The 17347-nt window shown below is 45.7% G+C and overlaps 1 protein-coding gene across 4 annotated transcripts in view; it reads left to right on the top strand.

The window, feature by feature from the left end:
• The first annotated feature begins 270 nt into the window (after positions 1–270).
• HECW1 (HECT, C2 and WW domain containing E3 ubiquitin protein ligase 1) overlaps positions 271–17347 on the top strand; it is a 273365-nt gene continuing 256288 nt past the window's right edge. For 3 of the 4 annotated variants that reach the window (XM_065831014.2, XM_065831015.2, XM_071804706.1), the window contains exon 1: positions 271–536. In XM_065831014.2, the coding sequence (XP_065687086.1) occupies positions 507–536 (30 nt within the window). In that variant the 5' untranslated portion in view covers positions 271–506. The remainder of the gene's footprint in view (positions 537–17347) is intronic. The other variant, XM_071804707.1, reaches the window with a different exon arrangement.

The following is a 17347-nucleotide window of genomic DNA, read 5'->3' as shown; positions in this document are numbered from 1 at the left end:
CTGGGGATGGATTGAGAGAAGGGAGGGAGCGGCAGCGTCGCGCCTCGGTCCGTGCCCGCCTGGCAGGAGTGCGGTCGCCGCGGCCGGGGAAGCCGGCTGGGACACGGCCTGCTCCGGGTGGCCGAGCGAGAGGCAACCGCCGGCCGGTCCCCAGGCGGCCTGGGACGCCGCCGTGCCGGGCGGGAGGCGGGGGCCGGGCGTGAGGCGGCGCGCTGAGGGGCGGGCCGGGCCGGGCGGCGCTGCCGGGCGCCCGCCGCGGTGTGTGGGTGGCTCCAGGCGGCCGGTACCCAGCGACAGGCGGCCGGGTGGGAGGAGGCTGGCGGGGCGGAGGAGGCGGGAGCGCGGCGGCGTTGCGGGCGTATCAGCCGGTGCTGGACTATGGTGAGGCTCTGCGGGGGCTGACGCGCCGGCACCCCGTCCTCCCTTCCCTCCCGCCCTGCCGGCTGACAGGCGGCGCGCCCTGAGCCGCACGTGTGGGATGTGAGACCTGCCCTCGCCGGGGGAGCATGAGCTGTGCCCAGGCCGGCATTGTCCAGGTACGAGGGGCTGGTGCCTACCGGCCCCAGCTTGAGGGAGGGGGAAGACCGGTGAGGGGGAAGGGAGGAGGTCGGTGTTACCTCCCGACGGAGAAGTGCGAGGCGGGATGGGTCTGTCGGCGGCCTCGCCGCCGGGAAAGGCCCTTCCCGGGGCCGGCAGCCCCCGCCCGGCCGGCGAGATGCGGTGGCGGGTCGTGGGTGTGCGCTGTCATCCGCGCCCGGCTGCGCGGTGCCCGCCTTTGTGCTTCGGGGCCAGCCGGGCTGTGCGGCAGCGGGACCCCCCGTGTCCGTGTGCACTTCTGCGGGTGGGGGGTGGCCGAGGGGTGTTGCTCTCCGTGGAGCATATGGGCCCTGGTGTGGGTTACGGGCTTAGCTGTCGGCCTGGCGGCTGAATTTCACTAGCGAACAAATAGTGTAGAATGGTGATGAGCGATGTGCCGGCAGGGATTGACATCATTTGAGGATGTGGATGCGCGTAGGCGGTGATGAAGAGTCCCGTGCTGAATTTTCGGTGGTTACATCCCTTCTCTGTAAAAGAAGAAGCCCCCAGATTTGGTTCTTGGCTCCTTGACAATGCAGCAAAATTTAAAGCTCAAACTGCCTTTTTTTTTTCCCCCACTCTGCTGTAAGCCAATCTTGTGATTTCATATTTTGGTTATTACCTTGTGTTGTTATGTAACTGCATTTTTTCCTTCGCAATTAAATAGAATAACTTATAAGTATGTTCAGAACATTGCCCCAGCCTGTAGCATTGTCAAATACTGCTATTCTCATTTCGCAGCCTGCATAGATAATGGATTTGTACTGACACAGGCACATACAATTCATTTTGTTGTCTCTTGCATCGTTTCCTGTGTGTTTCTCTATAGTTGCAGAAGAAATTACTTGGCCTGGGTTTAGATTTTTTTGCATCCTGCTGTTTGGAGCTGCAGTAGTGCCTGCTGCTTCTTCTTCTTTTTTTTTTTTTTCTTTTTATGCTGCACTCAGCAGAAGTGCGTAGTAAGATTGTACAACAGTCAGTCAGGCTGTGCTCCTGTCCACATATTTCCCAGCAGTACTGTCTCATTTTGTGGGGCAGCTAGCCCTGTCCAATAGTGGCAGCAATTAGGGACAGGGTGCTGCTGCGCCAGCAGAGCCACATAGCAGGTGGTCAGCTGCGCCTTTCTGATTAGTGCTCATGCGAGGATTGCAGTTATTACAGTAATTCATTTTAGCCTGGGGATTCATTTTGAAAATTTGGATTTTCCACTAAGAAGGGATTATCATTTCTCCATGTAGTACGTGTGTTTTATGAAGAAGTGCAGTATGGTATGTGTCCTGGCTGCTCTCTCTACTTCTGTCTGTCTCTGAGATGCACACCCATTTGGACAGCAGAGGTGCAATGTTGATTTTCATGCTGGAACCAGAAGTAGATGTAAAAAGCAGTGTGCACTTAGTCAACAAACACCACTCCTCCAGTCTCAGTCTGGGAAGTCGGCGGCGGGGGGGGAAGAGTATCCATCCTTATGGAAGAAACACTGGGACTATTTACTTTTTGTTTCAGGAGGGTGAGCAGGCAGTTAGCTCAGAACAAAGAGAGATTGGTCAAATGGACAGTGTTTGTGAGGAGCGAGTGGCGTGCGAAGTCGGTGGTGGATGGCGTGTCCTATCACTGGTGTGATACATACGCTAATGTGTTGCTGACTTAATGTGACCTGAGCTTTGGTCTCCTAACCTTTTTGGCATCAGTCAGCTCTTTCTCATCAGCTTACTCGCTTGAAACCAGAGCAGGCCAGAGCATGAACTGATGCACTTAGTGACTCTATCAGGAACTATCAATATCTGAATGTGGCAGTGATTTATTTGAAAACAAACTGTGGACATTCACTCAGAACATCCTGAAGAACTGATTAAAAATCCATATGCTCAGTATTTTAAATGCATTCTAATAAACAACATTGTATTTATTGTATTCCAATAAATAACGGGCTAAGACTGGTTACTTAAGTGCATCTTTCAGTGGCACACAATTTAGCATTTTTTGCTATTGTGAGATAATCCCTGTGAAGCTTTGTGGAGTTTCGCACATGCTACGTCTAACGCTAAGTAGTGTTCATTCAAGGCAGTGCTAAATCCACTCTGCTCTGCACTCGTGCGGCATCACCTTGGGTACTGTGTGCAGTTCTGGGTGCCACAGTTCAAAAAGGATATAAAGCTACTGGAGAGGGTGCAGAGGATGACCAAGAAGCTGATGAAGGGTTTAGAGGGGAAGCTTTATGAGGAGCGGCTAAAGTCACTTGGTTTGTTCAGCCTGGAGGAGACTGAGGGGAGACCTCATGGCGGCTACAGCTTCCTCACAAGGGGAGGAAGAGGGGTGGGCGCTGATCTCTTCTCTTTAGTGATCAATGACAGAATCCGAGAGAATGTCAGGAAGATGTGCCAGGGGAGGTTTAGGTGGACATGAGGAAAAGGTTCTTCCCCAGAGGGTGGTGGAGCACTGGAACAGGCTCCCCAGGGAGGTGTCATGGCCTTAGGCCTGACAGTGTTCAAGAAGAGACTGAACAAGGCCCTCAGACCCATGGTGTGAACTGTGGGGTTGTCAGATGCAGGGACATGAGTTGGACTTGATGATCCTTGTGGGTCCCTTCCAACTCAGGACATTCTGTGATTCTATGAAATACTTCTCCTTGTCTCCTTTTGAATAGTCTTCTTACAAGCAATGCAATTACTTGAATAAATTGCATGAGTGGAATTTAGGTTATTAGCTGCTTTTTCAAATACTGCAGAAGATGTGGTTGTGGCATAGTGGGGGAAGATTCAAGTGAGGAGAGTGATAGTGTTGAATTGTTTGTGTTGGGCCAAGAGCTGTTCTAACAAAGAGGTTGGGTTATCTATTTTTTGAAGTTGTTGGAAATCCGTCTGTGGATGTAGGCATTAAGATTGCCCTGTAGTTTAAACTCTGAAAGCTACTTTTGAAAAGTATCCTGCAAGGCGACCTCCTCATTACCCCACCACTTAGTTATGTTACAAATTTTAAACAGAAGGGCTTTTAGTAATGTTAGAAAAGCAATTACTCCAAAGTATTTTAGTTTGTGATGATGGATTTTGCCAGGCATCACAACTTGTCTTCACAATGACTTCCGTTCTCCCTAAGTGTCTCTGTGGTCCTAAGTCTTACTTACTGAGTTTCCTCCAAACTTAGGGGTACCTGCAAGGTCTGTCTTCAGCATGCATAGATTATAGTCTCTGTGGGCTTCTGAAGACAAGGGAGGAGAGCTGGAGCCTTATACAAGAGCTCTGGCTCACTCTCCCTCCTGTTCTGTAGAGGGGATGCTTTCCAGCTTAGAGCCAGCGTGCCTTTATGAACATCACTCAAACCAGTTTCATTTGGTATCCAAATATATGTGTAGCTTCTGTGAGTGGATTATACCTGCAGCTGTCACAGCTTTCCAGCGTATATAACTAGGAACCGTCAGTGGATTGGGAGTCACTGGCACCTGAGATGCTCCCCAGCCTCCAGCAGCACCTGCACTGCTGGGAATGTCACTGTGGCATCAGCTCTTTCCCTCGGATCAGCTTGCGGGAGTAGCTGGAGGATGGTCCTGCTCATACCAGTCTGTGTATCTGCCTATTAGCATGAAAAGGAATTGTGATGTCCCCTTTTCTTCAGGATGTCTGCTGTTTATTTACGCTCAGCGGCTTTCTCAGTTTTGGCAATAAGAAGATGAGTCAGTTTTGCTTCTGTTTAAGGCTTTTTTTACCCACTTCTCTTGTAACATTTCATGTGCTGTTGTGATTCTGCAATGGCTGAGTGGCAAATACTGCAGGGGTTTTGTTTAATTCCTTAGAAATATGTTTCTGTTTGCCTTAGATATCATGAACGTTAATTCTAATAAAGTCCAGAACAGGCTAGAACTTAAATACTTATGCATTTGTCCTAAAACACAGCAATATTTTGGTTTATACTGATAATCTCAGGAGGGCAGGAGGCATGTGACATGGGAAAAATAGAAGTACAACTAGCAGCAAAGGGCAGGCTGAAATGCCACCTACTCCAGCTGATATTTTCCAGCTGAGATTTGAGGCCAGCAAGATACCTAGAATTAATTAAGAAGAAATGGCAAGGTTCTTTGATGTAGGGAGCCCAGGGTCATTTTCTTTACAGTTAATGAATGGTGGCTAGGTAGCTATGAGTCAGTCATGGAATTTTTGATCAGCTATGCCATGGCCAGAGTATCCCGTCATCAGTTCTGAAGGAGGAGGTTTAGCTTCTTCGGACAGGGCTTCTCAGGAAGTGCCGGGACTGCCCCTTGGCAAGATGATGATGTCCTCATCTCAGGTGTTTGTGGGTTCACCAGAGCATGGACTGGTAAGACTGGTCCAAGGTACAGGCAAAATGGGCTGTTGTCATGGGCAGCAGACTGCTGGGGGCAGGAGGCTGGCTGAACCCACAGCCTGTTTTTGCTTGGGAAAGAGGGAGGAGTTGGGTTGAGCACGGCAGGACCTGAGCCTGAAGTGGGGCTCCCCTGCTGCAGTACCTGTTGAAACTTCTGTTTGTCCTTGCCTGTGGTGCAGTGGCAACAGAAACCTCAGATCCTCAAGATTCTTCTTCCTTAACCTCTCCACTTTATCGTCTCCTCCTCCTTTTCCATGAGCTAGGAGCTACCTAACCTTGATCCCAGCCCCATATCCTTTTGTCCAGAACATTGCCTACAATGTAGATAAAACTTGAGATGTCTTGGAGGCTGGGGAGGCGGGGAGCAATACGGCAAGCTGCCCCTTTTAGACCTTAAAAAAGGGGGAAACCCTGGTGCTCTTGCTTGAAATATGGAAATAAATGATCAGTGTCGTGCTCCCTGGGGAATCGCTGAACTCCATTGTATTGCAAAGTTCTCTGAGGACGCAGCAGCGCAGGCAGCGTTCCTGTGCTGCAGAGCAGAAGGTCTGTGGGAGAGATCATGTGTGCAGCAGTTAGGAAGGCTATTATTGAGACCCTGGCTGAGGTTTCATTTTATGCATTTAGCAAAACAGGCTCGCTCTTTCACACTTTCCAGATATTTTTATATTTCTCTACAGATGCTTGAGGAACACCAACATTTGTTTGGTTTGAAGCCTGAATTAAAATTCCCAACCGATGTCTAGAGGCAAATGAAAAAAAAAATGCAAGTGTTTGTCCCAGAATTAAAATCCATTTAAATCTGAGAATTGTTAACCCGTGAAATAGTGATGCAGTATAGAATGTCTCTTGGACTGAATCACTTGTGTTTAAAAAATCACTTTGTTTAAAATGGAACATGCTCTAAAAATAAATGGGTAATTGCTTCAATGTAGTCAATATGGAATTTAAAGATGACTGACGGAGTGATTTGTCATCTATCTCTATAGCAGGAGTCATCTGGGAAGTCTGTGATGTTAAAGGCATTTGTTTCTATTAGCACCTTTTAAAGCAGTTTTGTTAATGAGCTCTTGAACACCAGGATGAAAATGTCATGTGGTATAATTAAGTTTTCCATATCACTGGAAAATGTGTTCCATGTACACCTTCAATTACCAAATCAGGTTTCTCAGGTCGTGAAATGCATGGGTCAGGAGGCCTATTGTTTTAGAGAAAGGAGGAGTATGCTGTTCTGGTACCAACAAAGTGCTTTCACACATCTGTGTAAAATTTAGGGTGGCATCCTGCAAGCTTTGGAAGATCTGATGTTGTGCTACCTGCTGTATACTTTTTGCAGAGGGGAAAACCGATGGATACCCCTCCCAAACACGTAAGCAGAAGAGGTGTAGCAGGAAATTGTCTGCTTTTCCCAAGGGAGAGAGGAGAGAAAGAGAGGGGGGGATACTTGACAAGATGGTTAAACAAGTTGTTCTTTACTGTGTACTGGTGAAACGCCCGAGTGCTGGTTGTGTGGAGCAGACAGGTCAAGGAGCTCTTTTCTGGACCTTAAGTGTTGCTGTGACTTCCTCCCTGAAACACACTGTCCTGCCAAACTCTGTCTCCTTGGCAGAAAGTATGTTTTATTTTGTACAGACCTTGCTAAGCTAGGTAAGAAGCAATGAAGCTGGGGATCATCCAGCTTTGCTTGAGCTGGATGCCTGTTGCAAGGTGGTTGTTGTAAGGTTACTGTTGTTGCCTGTTCATGAACCATCTGATCTTCAGTCCTGCTCCCAGCTGGACACAATGGATGCATGGGGGTACCTGCCTCGGCATCTGTGGGTATGCTTACACGTGCTTGACAAGCTAGTGGGATAGATGGGGCCATCTAATGTCCCAAGCTGGTCCTTGGGCAGCTAGGTGCTTTCCTTTGAAATCCGGGCCCTGTCAAGACTGATAGTGTTGTTAACGTAGGAGATACGGTCTTGTGCCTACATCTTAATGCAGCCTCAGGAAAATTTAAACTTAGAATACACTTTCTAATGCAGAACATCCTTCAAGTCTTGGGTTATTTGTCAAGTTTCCTTAATGGTGGGTTAAAAAGAAAAAAAAAATGTTGGAGAGGTCTTAGGATTTTTAATATAAAAATTATATACTTTCTGTGTGTGACTGTGATTGCTCGAAGACAAAGATGACAACAGATTTACTCTCTGAAGTAGCATGTTGATTTAAATAGCAAGGTTTCATTGCTACATGCTTAACATGAAAAGAGGGGAAAAGTGGATGAAATGTTTCATCTTGGAACCAGAACACATGTTTCCAAGATGATGCCATTCCAGATTCCATGAAAGGCCCATTAGACAGTAAGTTGTCTGCTGCCTTGGTTACAGGCCTGTGAAAGCTGCATAGAGATTGGGAGTGAGATCTTTTCATAAACTTTTAAGTCGCTTAATTTGACTACACCATGCTCTCAAATGGTAGTCAATGTGAGGTCAATACCAGGATTCAGAAATACTACATACATACCCTGAGTCATAGTAGAGACCTGATGCTGAGATAAAGTATTACTGAATCAAACCCTTTGGTCTAAAAATGAGCACTGTTCCTCGTAAAGTTATTAGGAACTTTGCTTGATGAAGGGCAGTGCTGTTTGCCTTTTTGTGATTTTTCTTCTTTTTCTACAGAGCCGGGTATCATAGGTAAGCTGGCTGTTTGCTGTGCCAGTGTGAAGCACTGACATTTCTTTCTCATTGCTCTAGCAGCACGCTGAAGCTGAAAACGACCATAGGAGTTACTACCCAGACCAAGTATTAAGGGCTAATGAACTGAACTGTATTTTCTCCTCCTCTTTTTCTTAGGCTAGAAAAGGATTCCAACCTGGTCCTGTGGTAGAACTCCTTTCCAAGACCCATCACTATGGTGGCTTATAAGAGTTAGGTTCCCTGATTTACCTTCATTTTGGTCATTTTGGTTTCCACTTAACATTCCTTAAGGATTTTGGCTTGTGTGTGAAAGGAAGTTACCCTTTTTTTTTTTTTTTTTATATGAGCAAAGCTCTCATTAAAGAAATCCCACGTAACTAAAGGCGGAATTTTCTATGTTGGTCAAGAAACTGTATGCTGGTGTAAAAACATTACCCGCTCTTGAAATTTGGCCTTGTGTTACTCCTTCATGCTCCTCAGAACTGTCACTCTCAGAGCATCCTCTTTGCAGATTTTCAAAGGCCGTCTCTCTGCACATGAGTTTGCATTTGTTTTGATAGTCTCCTCTTCCACTTTAACATCCCCACTCTGCAAGAACCGGTGATTGCAAAGTACTGTTCTTTCCAATGTACTTTGCTACACAGATAGCTGTTCCAAGGCCATGTAGTCTTATGTCTCAGACAAATAAAATGTGGGTTAATAACTCTGACTAATGTAGCCTAAAACTTTGGTGTCTGTTTGGGAAAATATATTAAGACATTTCTAATTAAAAACTTATATCACCTAATTATAGGCGTCTGAATTCTTAAATATCTGTCTTTTGCACTCAACTGTGTATAAAGCCAAGAGCAGGTGCAGAGTACTTGCTTATCCTAAAGTGCTTAAAGCAGTTTACAAACCTGGTGTTAGAAAGATGTTAGAGTTGCTGGGGAGGGAATGAAAAAGTTTGAGACAGAGGAGCAAAATAACAAGCAATCAGGCTGCAGGAAATTCAGCAAAATTGTAGCAAAGGTGTGGTGAAATGTTCTTGGTGCTTCTGTGTGTTGAACTTGACAGCTGTGCTGCTGAGATTTGGAAATAGGTAGATTCTAGAGGAGGGTGGAAGCAGACAGCACCTTCTAGAAACCTGATCTTAGGATCAGTTGCTTGTTTTGCTTGTTGGAACCACATGCTAACTTCTAGGTGTCAGCTGTATTGTTTCGTCCACCTTGGATGATCATAACAAGCCCAGGGAAGCTGCTGCAGAACTTCTTGAAAGGGGCAGACTGCCCTTGTGCCCTCTCTCCTTTCTTTGTATGTCTGCCTGGACCTGCCTGCAAAGGTGGCTTTTTGAAGCTTGGGGTGGTGACCCAGGCCAGGCTTCCTGCAGGGGTCTCAGTCCTCCACCCTCACCATCTTAAAAACAAAAGAAACCAAAAATCACAGTATCGCAATACCACAGTGTGTTTGGAATTGGAAGGGACCTCGAAAGATCATCTAGTCCAATCCCCCTGCTGGAGCAGGAACACCTAGATGAGGTTACACAGGAACATGCCCAGGCGGGTTTTGAATGTCTCCAGGGAAGAAGACTCCACAACCTCCCTGGGTAGCCTGTTCCAGTGCTCGGTCACCCTCACTGAGAAGAAGTTTTTTCTCAAATTTAAGTGGAACCTTTCGTGTTCCAGCTTGATCCCGTTACCCCTTGTCCTATCATTGTTTGCCACCGAGAAGAGCCTGGCTCCATCCTTGTGGCACTCACCCTTTATATATTTATAAACATTAATAAGGTCACCCCTCAGTCTCCTCTTTTCCAAGCTAAAGAGACCCAGCTCCCTCAGCCTTTCCTCATAAGGGAGGTGCTCCACTCCCTTAATCATCTTTGTTGCCCTATGCTGGACCATCTCCAGCAGTCCCCTGTCCTTCTTGAACTCAGGGGCCCAGAACTGGACACAATATTCCAGGTGTGGTCTCACCAGCATGGAGTAGAGGGGAAGGAGAACCTCTCTCACTCTACTAACCACCCCCCTTCTAATGCACCCCAGGATGTCATTGGCCTACCTGGCCACAAGGGCCCAGTGCTAGCTCATGGTCATCCTGCTGTCCCCAGGACTCCCAGGTCCCTTTCCCCTACACTGCTCTCTAGTATGTAATATCCCAACCTATACTGGAACCTGGGGTTGTTCCTGCCCAGATGCAGGACTCTACACTTTCCCTTGTTAAATTTCATCAGGTTATTTCCCGCCCAACTCTCCAGCCTGTCCAGGTCCCAATGTATGGCAGCACAGCCTTCTGGCATGTCAGCCACTCCTCCCAGCTTAGTGTCATCAGCAAACTTGCTGATAGTACACTCAATTCCCTCGTCCAAATCGTTAATGAATATATTGAATAATATTGGCCCCAGTACTGACCCCTGAGGCACTCCACTAGATACTGGCCTCCAACTAGACTCGGCACCATTGACCACCACTCTCTGGCTTCTCTCCTTAAGCCAGTTTGCAACCCACCTCACTACCCTATTGTCTAGACCACACCTTCTCAATTTAGCTGTGAGGATGCTGTGAGAGACTGTGTCAAAGGCTTTACTGAAGTCAAGGTAGACCACATCCACCGCTCTGACATCATCCATCCACCTTGTTACATTCTCATAAAAGGCTATGAGGTTGGTCAAGCATGACTTACCCTTGGTAAAGCCATGCTGACTGCCCCTAATAACCCTCTTATCCTTGATATGCCTTGAGATGGCATCAAGGATAGGCTGTTCCATTACTTTCCCAGGGACAGAGGTGAGGCTGACCGGTCTAAGGCTCTAGTAGGAAATGAGTAAGAAACAATTTCCCAAAGAATCGTACATGAAGAAGTTGCTTGATCACAGAAAAAACAGCGGATATAGGGTTGTGAGGGAGAGGTTCTATGTTTAAATCTCTGTTTGGAGAGTGGGAATAGAAATGTTTCTGGCAGAGCCTCTGCTTCTGTAAAACATCTTGATTGCCTATTTCATATCAGAATGACTTTCTAATGGTTATCAAATGTGGATTTTGTGCACATGTGTGTAAATTATTTGTTTGTAATATATGATTCTGAGGTTTGGACTCCAAGTTAAATATATGCCTGTTTTGACCTATTTTTCCCAACCTAATTCTGCCAACTCTGTGTGTGCATACATGATGTTACTTGCTTGGGGAGTCCCACCGACTCCAGAAACACAACGCACCTTAGGAAAGCTGGTGCGTAAGTGGTGGTAGCAGGCTCAGTGTTTGCATTAGATGGGCTGCTAGGCTAGCTCAGCAAGGGGAAGATGTGGGATAGGATGTTTGAGGAGTCATCCACTGATTTAACACTGTATCATCGAGTAGCTCACGAAGGGTCACTGTGAATAAATGTATTTGGTTGACTTGTGACCTCCTCATAACAGCTCTGAGAGATGGACAGGAGATAATTTACTTGATAGCCTTCTAATAACTCACTTGAAAACCCATTTCGTCTGCTTTAGTTACCTGGACCAAAAGGGTTATACATGCAGTATTGCTAATCCAAATAATCCCTGTGGGACCATGAGAGGGGACACCCACATACTGAAATAAAAAACGGTAAGAGGGCCTTAAGCAAATGAAAATCCAAGCTGCTAAGTCCACATGGCATACTGGGAGCTTACCAGCCTATATCCAGGATGTTATAACTATGTTTTGTGCAGCGCTGCACCAAAAAGAGTTGTAACAGATTACCTGGAGTTGGCTGCATGCAACTGGCTTATGTGCCTGAAGTAAGGCAGGTCCTCAGAAGCAGATACTTCAAGCTGGTGTGTTGGGTAGGGCCTGTTGGAGGAGCTGCCCTCTCCAGGAAGGGGTGTTATTATTTCTCTTGCACCTGATTTAGAATAAACCTAGATCTGTGACGTTCCAGGAATGTGCTCTAACAGGCAGGGAGCTGCTCTATGAGTATGGGTTATGATTTACATCCATCTGGCCAAAGTAATTGTGTTCTGCATAGAAGATTTGAAGAATTATTGAGCCAAAGAGCCAGAGGGAGGATAAGTCTGATTTAATGGGTACAGGGGGGAGTTCCTGGATTCTTTTGCCAAGGGCTGGTTCATGCATTTTATATACAAGTGGGATGTCAAGACTGGTGTTTCTGGGATGGACAAGAGCAGAACACTAAGTCCATCAATCCTATTGATGTCCTGTTCTTTTGATCTGGCCTAAAATGTCTATGTTAGGTCTTAGTTTTCTGAACGGTTTTTATCCATGCCTCAGTGATGTGTCCAATGAGGATCTTCATGTTTGTTTGGCTTGTTTCATGCAGTAGTTTTCTGAGTTGAATCCTGGTAGCTAATGGTGAATATGAAAGCATTCAGACACAAATTCACATGTTATAGGATAACCAATACAATTCAGTTAGGGCTTTGATAACTAACACATATGTGGTAATCAGGTCTTCAAGCCTCGGAAGACTTAGGGTACGAGCTAAGAAGGCTGTTGGGCTCACCTCTGTAGGTTTAAGAATGACAAGATGTAGGTGAAAGATTACTGAAAAATGTTTTACAGCTGCACTACTGAGCCAAACCTCTGTCTTTCTTTCCGTAATCCCTTCTCTTGGTCCTGTGTTCATGGTCTCTGATAGATGCAGGGGCAGGAGGGAGACTTTGCAGCCAAAGAGGTCTCAGCTGGACTTCATGTGAGTTGAGGATTTTCATCACAGGAACAGAGTTGACACAGAAGTTCCGGATAAATGAGTCAAAAAGTTAGCTCTGTCCTGGACCTTTTAGGGGTTTGAGTTTTGGTGGGTTTTTTTTGTTTGTTTGTTTTAAAGGGAGCCAGAGTGTAACAGACTTTTTTGTGCTTCAGTCAGCAAACAAATTCTGGATCTGCTGGAGGCAGCCGGGCTTCTGCCTAATAAAGAACAATTTTTATGTAATTGCTTTGGAGGAAAATCCCATTTTAGGCCAGAGAGGCTTGCTGTTGAGCAGAGTTTCCTAGAAACCCCACTAACCACGTGCAATGTTCCTCCTCTTGCTGTGTGCACTTTGGATTCCTGCAGTGCTGTCCTGCTGGGCTTGTCTTCCCAGTCCAGCTTCAGGTGTGGTTCAGAAGCCCTTAGCAGCCCTGCTGAGTCACAGGGAAGAGCCGGAGACACAAGTATTACTTGGATCCGTGCAGCACTGCTGGATTGTTTGCTGAAAACTAGAGACCCACTGCAAATCACCTGCGTTTCTTCAGTTGTTGCTTGAGATTGTTTGGTGGCATAATTACAACGTTCATTTTCAAGTAGCTGGCTACTTGAGTAAAGAGCTGAATTTGTCACCATGTGAGCCACCCTGAGGCTACCAAGCCTCTCTTAAAAAAAAAAATATATATATATATATGTATACATTTTTTTTTTCCTTACATGATGGAATTTAACAAGGGAAAGTGTAGAGTCCTGCATCTGGGCAGGAACAATCCCAAGTTCCAGTATAGGTTGGGGCATGACCTATTAGAGAGCAGTGTAGGGGAAAGGGACCTGGGGGTCCTGGTGGACAACAGGATGACCATGAGCCAGCACTGTGCCCTTGTGGCCAGGAAGGCTAATGGCATCTTGGGGTGTATTACAAGGGGGGTGGTCAGTAGATCGAGAGAGGTCCTCCTTCCGCTCTACTCCGCCCTGGTGAGACCCCATCTGGAATATTGTGTCCAGTTCTGGGCCCCTCAGTTCAAGAAGGACAGGGAACTGCTGGAGAGGGTCCAGCGTAGGGCAACAAAGATGATTAAGGGAGTGGAGCATCTCCCTTACGAAGAAAGGCTGAGGGAGCTGGGGCTCTTTAGTTTGGAGAAGAGGAGACTGAGGGGTGACCTTATTAATGTTTATAAATATATAAAGGGTGAGTGCCACGAGGATGGAGTCAGGCTCTTCTCAGTGGCAAACAATGATAGGACAAGGGGCAATGGGATCAAGCTGGAACACAAGAGGTTCCACTTAAATTTGAGAAAGAACTTCTTCTCAGTGAGGGTAACAGAGCACTGGAACAGGCTACCCAGGGAGGTTGTGGAGTCTCCTTCCCTGGAGACATTCAAAGCCCGCCTGGACACATTCCTGTGCGACCTCACCTAGGCGTTCCTGCTCCAGCAGGGGGATTGGACTAGATGATCTTTTGAGGTCCCTTCCAATCCCAAACATACTGTGATACTGTGATGTATTTTTTTGGAGAATACATGTGTCATTTTTGTACGGACATTTAATCACTCTCACCTTGATGACTCCTTTTCTTGGAGTCTCTCACTCCCAGTGAAGACAGGTGACCTGGCAGGAGCAATCCAGTGCACTGCAAACATGCAGTGTAATTATATTCTTGAAGTAGCTCTGGTGCATGGAAGTGTGGGAGGAGGTGAGGCATATTAAATAGTGGAGCTGCATGAAAATTTGCCAGTGGAACAGTTTTCTATCAGAAACATAAAGCTGTTTTAAACAGAATCAAAATGTTCCTCATGAGAATGTGTTTGTATTGCAGCTGGCAGCTGTTCAGAGGACATGGGGCCCTGCAGCCTTGTTTGGTGATCAGATCCAGTTGGGAGAGATCAGAGATGGAGGCGTGGCAAGGTGGTGGTGGTTGTTGTTATCCTTTAGCTTTAAGGAAAACTTCAAAATTCTTCCATTTCCCACCGTGTAGAAAATGAGGCCTGACCTACTCTGCTTCACACAGTTGTTTCTTGAAAACTACCTTTTGTCATTATAGTGTTGTACTATTGTATTTACTTCATGGAAGTCTGGGGCTGATCTCACTGCTACATCAAGTTCATTAAATCACTGATCTTGCACTAGGGATGCATTTGGCCTGTGAGGTCTTAAAATAACTGTGGAAAGGTTCACAGACTTTCAGCTTGCAGTTTTGTAACACACACTGGAAAACAAAAGCATGTCAGTAAGGGACCTCCTTCCCCATAAACGCTTGCTTTTTGGCTTGACAAGATCACCTTGGATGGGATTCCCGCTCCCTTTTTTAATTCAATTTTTCCAGTGTGGATACTAAAGTTATTTTAGCAAGTATTTTAGAAAAGTTATTTAAAAAAAAAAAAGATTTTATTTTATTTTATTTTATTTTATTTTATTTTATTTTATTTTATTTTATTTTATTTTATTTTATTAATATTTTTTCCCCTGAGACTGCTGGGAGCGATTTTTTTCCCTTCTCGTTATCTGTATTTCCTTTAACTTCACAAACACCTTTTTTATAGCCATTGGAGGCTAATATGTCTGGTCTGTCAGTAGCAAGCCTGTAAAATGTTTGGGCTTCCAGCCTAAGCTGGTGCAAACCAGGCATAGTGCTACTGTTTTAGGCCCTTCTGGTTTCAGTGGTGCTGGGACCTTCTTATTTTTGGTTGCAAAAAAAGCCTGTGGTTTGGGTCTCTAACTTAGAGTGCAGCAAAGGCAAACTCTGCAGCAGGTTGTTCGAAAGTGACCTTCATCAAGGAAAGAAACGTCCTGTTTTGGCTTTACTTCTCTTGTGCCAGTCGAACCAGGTGTTGGTGCAATGGACAGAAAAATGATGGCTTCAATGAAAGTCTTACCATTTAAACGTCTTTTTCTTCCTCTGCTTTTGTGGTGATCTGTCTTGTTCCTGCAGAGACCTTTTTCTGCCCTTTGCCTGTGGGTCGCTCCGGTGTATTGAAGACCATCCTTCAGCTGCTTAGTCTGTTGAAACGTGGATGTGGAAAATGCGTTTTTCTTGGTGTGAACACTCAACAACGCATTTGTTTGACAACTGAGCGGTTCCTCGTTCAGAGCACGCTGTGCAGCAATAACATAGCAGCTTTGTCATCTGCTAAGTAAGATGACAAAGGAGAAGGTTAATGGATTTTTTTATTATACTGCGACTATTTCTCATTCTGTTTAGTTCCCTGATCTTTTGGTGCTTGTTTGCTAGCACTTTTCTGGCATCCTGTGTATACAGATCCCTTTCAGTCTTCCCTTGGCCCAGCACCCCTTCTGCTGGCTGGTGGGCTGGATGAGGTCCCTGCTGTGTCACTGGTTCCGTGGCTCCAGGTGTCCACATAGCCAGAGGCAGAACTAGTCTTGAAGTGCTCTGTCATCCAGGAAAAACTTGGAGGTGTCAAACTTTTTGTCTGCCCATGAACAAGGGAAAAGAGAAATGGCAGAAACTTTATCACTGTGCTAAATGCTTTTATAGGTTGAGTGTAGATAGCCAAGTATATATGAAAAACATGTCCATGGATGAAAATGGGAATATTTCAGAGATCTTTGTTATGCCCTGCCAGGAATGCTTAGCCATTTTTAGTTTATGGTCTCTAAATATTCAGACCTTAAATGCTCTTCTAGAAGGGATGTGAACCCCCTTGTAGAAATGTCGAGGGTTAAGATTGCGGGGTGACAATCAAACCCTGGCAGATGTATTGTTAACCTCCTCTCTCCCCACTTCCCCCTTTTGCCCCTCCCTCTCCCCCCTTCCCACTCAGGACAGGCAATCGGGAGGGAGAGAAGGACAGAGAGAAGAGAGTTGGAAAAGTTAAAGATGTTTTACTAATGCTACTAATAAGAATAGAGAAAATAATACAAAATATACAAAACCAATCTTGTAAGTCTCAGCAACTGCAGAGCCAGCACCCAAAGTCCTGGATTAGACTCTGCAGCCAACCGGAGCTGGATTCAGTCTGTCACTAGGCCTCAGTTCGCAGGGACGACCAGCAAGGTCCTCTCCTAATGTCAGCCATGAGGAAAAAGGGAAAAGGGACGAGATCCTCGTGATCTCCCACTTTTATATGAAGTATTCATGTGAATGGAATGTTATACACCATTGGTCAGTCTCTCGGTCATCAGTTTTCTGGTTTTTAACAAAACCAGGACAAGAAATGTCACGTCATATCTGCCATTCAGTTATTTATGTAGTTGAATTCTTCAGTTTAAAAAAAAGAAAAAAAAAGGTATTTTTTCTTATAGTTAAAGGGAATTTTCTATTTTTTGGCTTGTGCCCATTGCCTCTGGTCCTGTCACTGGAGACCACTGAGAAGGGCCTCACTCCTACCCACCAGCTATTTATGCAAATTGATAAGATTCCCTCTGAGGCTTTTCTTCTGCAGGCTAAATAATCCCAGTGAATCCTTCTGCTTTTCTAGCCACCCTTTCCTGCATGGTGGTCACTTCCTCGTGTCAGGACGTCCATTTGTGTGGCTGCGTGGAGAGCTGCATCAGGGAAATGGCCCAGGTTAGAAGGAACCTATTGCTTTATGCCATGTGGTTTTAGCCCAGATGTGAATTTTGTGAAGGCTTGTGGCAATGCAAGCAAACACCCAGCAAAGGCTGGGAACAAGGAGTGGAAGGAAGGCAAGGTGTTTCTCCTTGTGAAAGTCTTAGTTATGCTGGCTTAAAGTGTTTGTGACAGGAGTCAGCTGGGTGGACTGTGAACCCTTGTGAAGAGGGTAAAAAATCTTTGGTTTAGACTTACCAAGAAACCAAGGCAGTGGAGGTATTGTTTGGGCAGGGATTTTTGTGTGCCATGAGAAAATGATGGTTTTATATTATTTCTTTAGAATCACAGAATCATTTGAGTTGGAAGGCACCCTCAGGATCATTGAGTTCAAACATAACCTAACTCTAGTACTAAACCATGTCCCTAAGGACTTTGTCTAAAGGCCTTTTAAACACCTCCAGGGATGATGACTCCACCACTTTTCTGGGCAGCCTGTTCCAGTGCTTCAAAAACCTTCCTGTGAAGAATATTTTCCTAATATCCAATCTAAACCTCCCCTGGTGCAACTTGAGGCCATTTCCTCCTTGCTACTTGGGAGAAGAGA

The sequence above is a fragment of the Patagioenas fasciata genome, chromosome 2 (assembly GCF_037038585.1).
Source record: "Patagioenas fasciata isolate bPatFas1 chromosome 2, bPatFas1.hap1, whole genome shotgun sequence".
NCBI classification, from domain to species: Eukaryota; Metazoa; Chordata; class Aves; order Columbiformes; family Columbidae; genus Patagioenas; species Patagioenas fasciata.
Note: the sequence above shows the minus strand (reverse complement) of the source record. Positions and strands in the feature narration are given on the sequence as shown.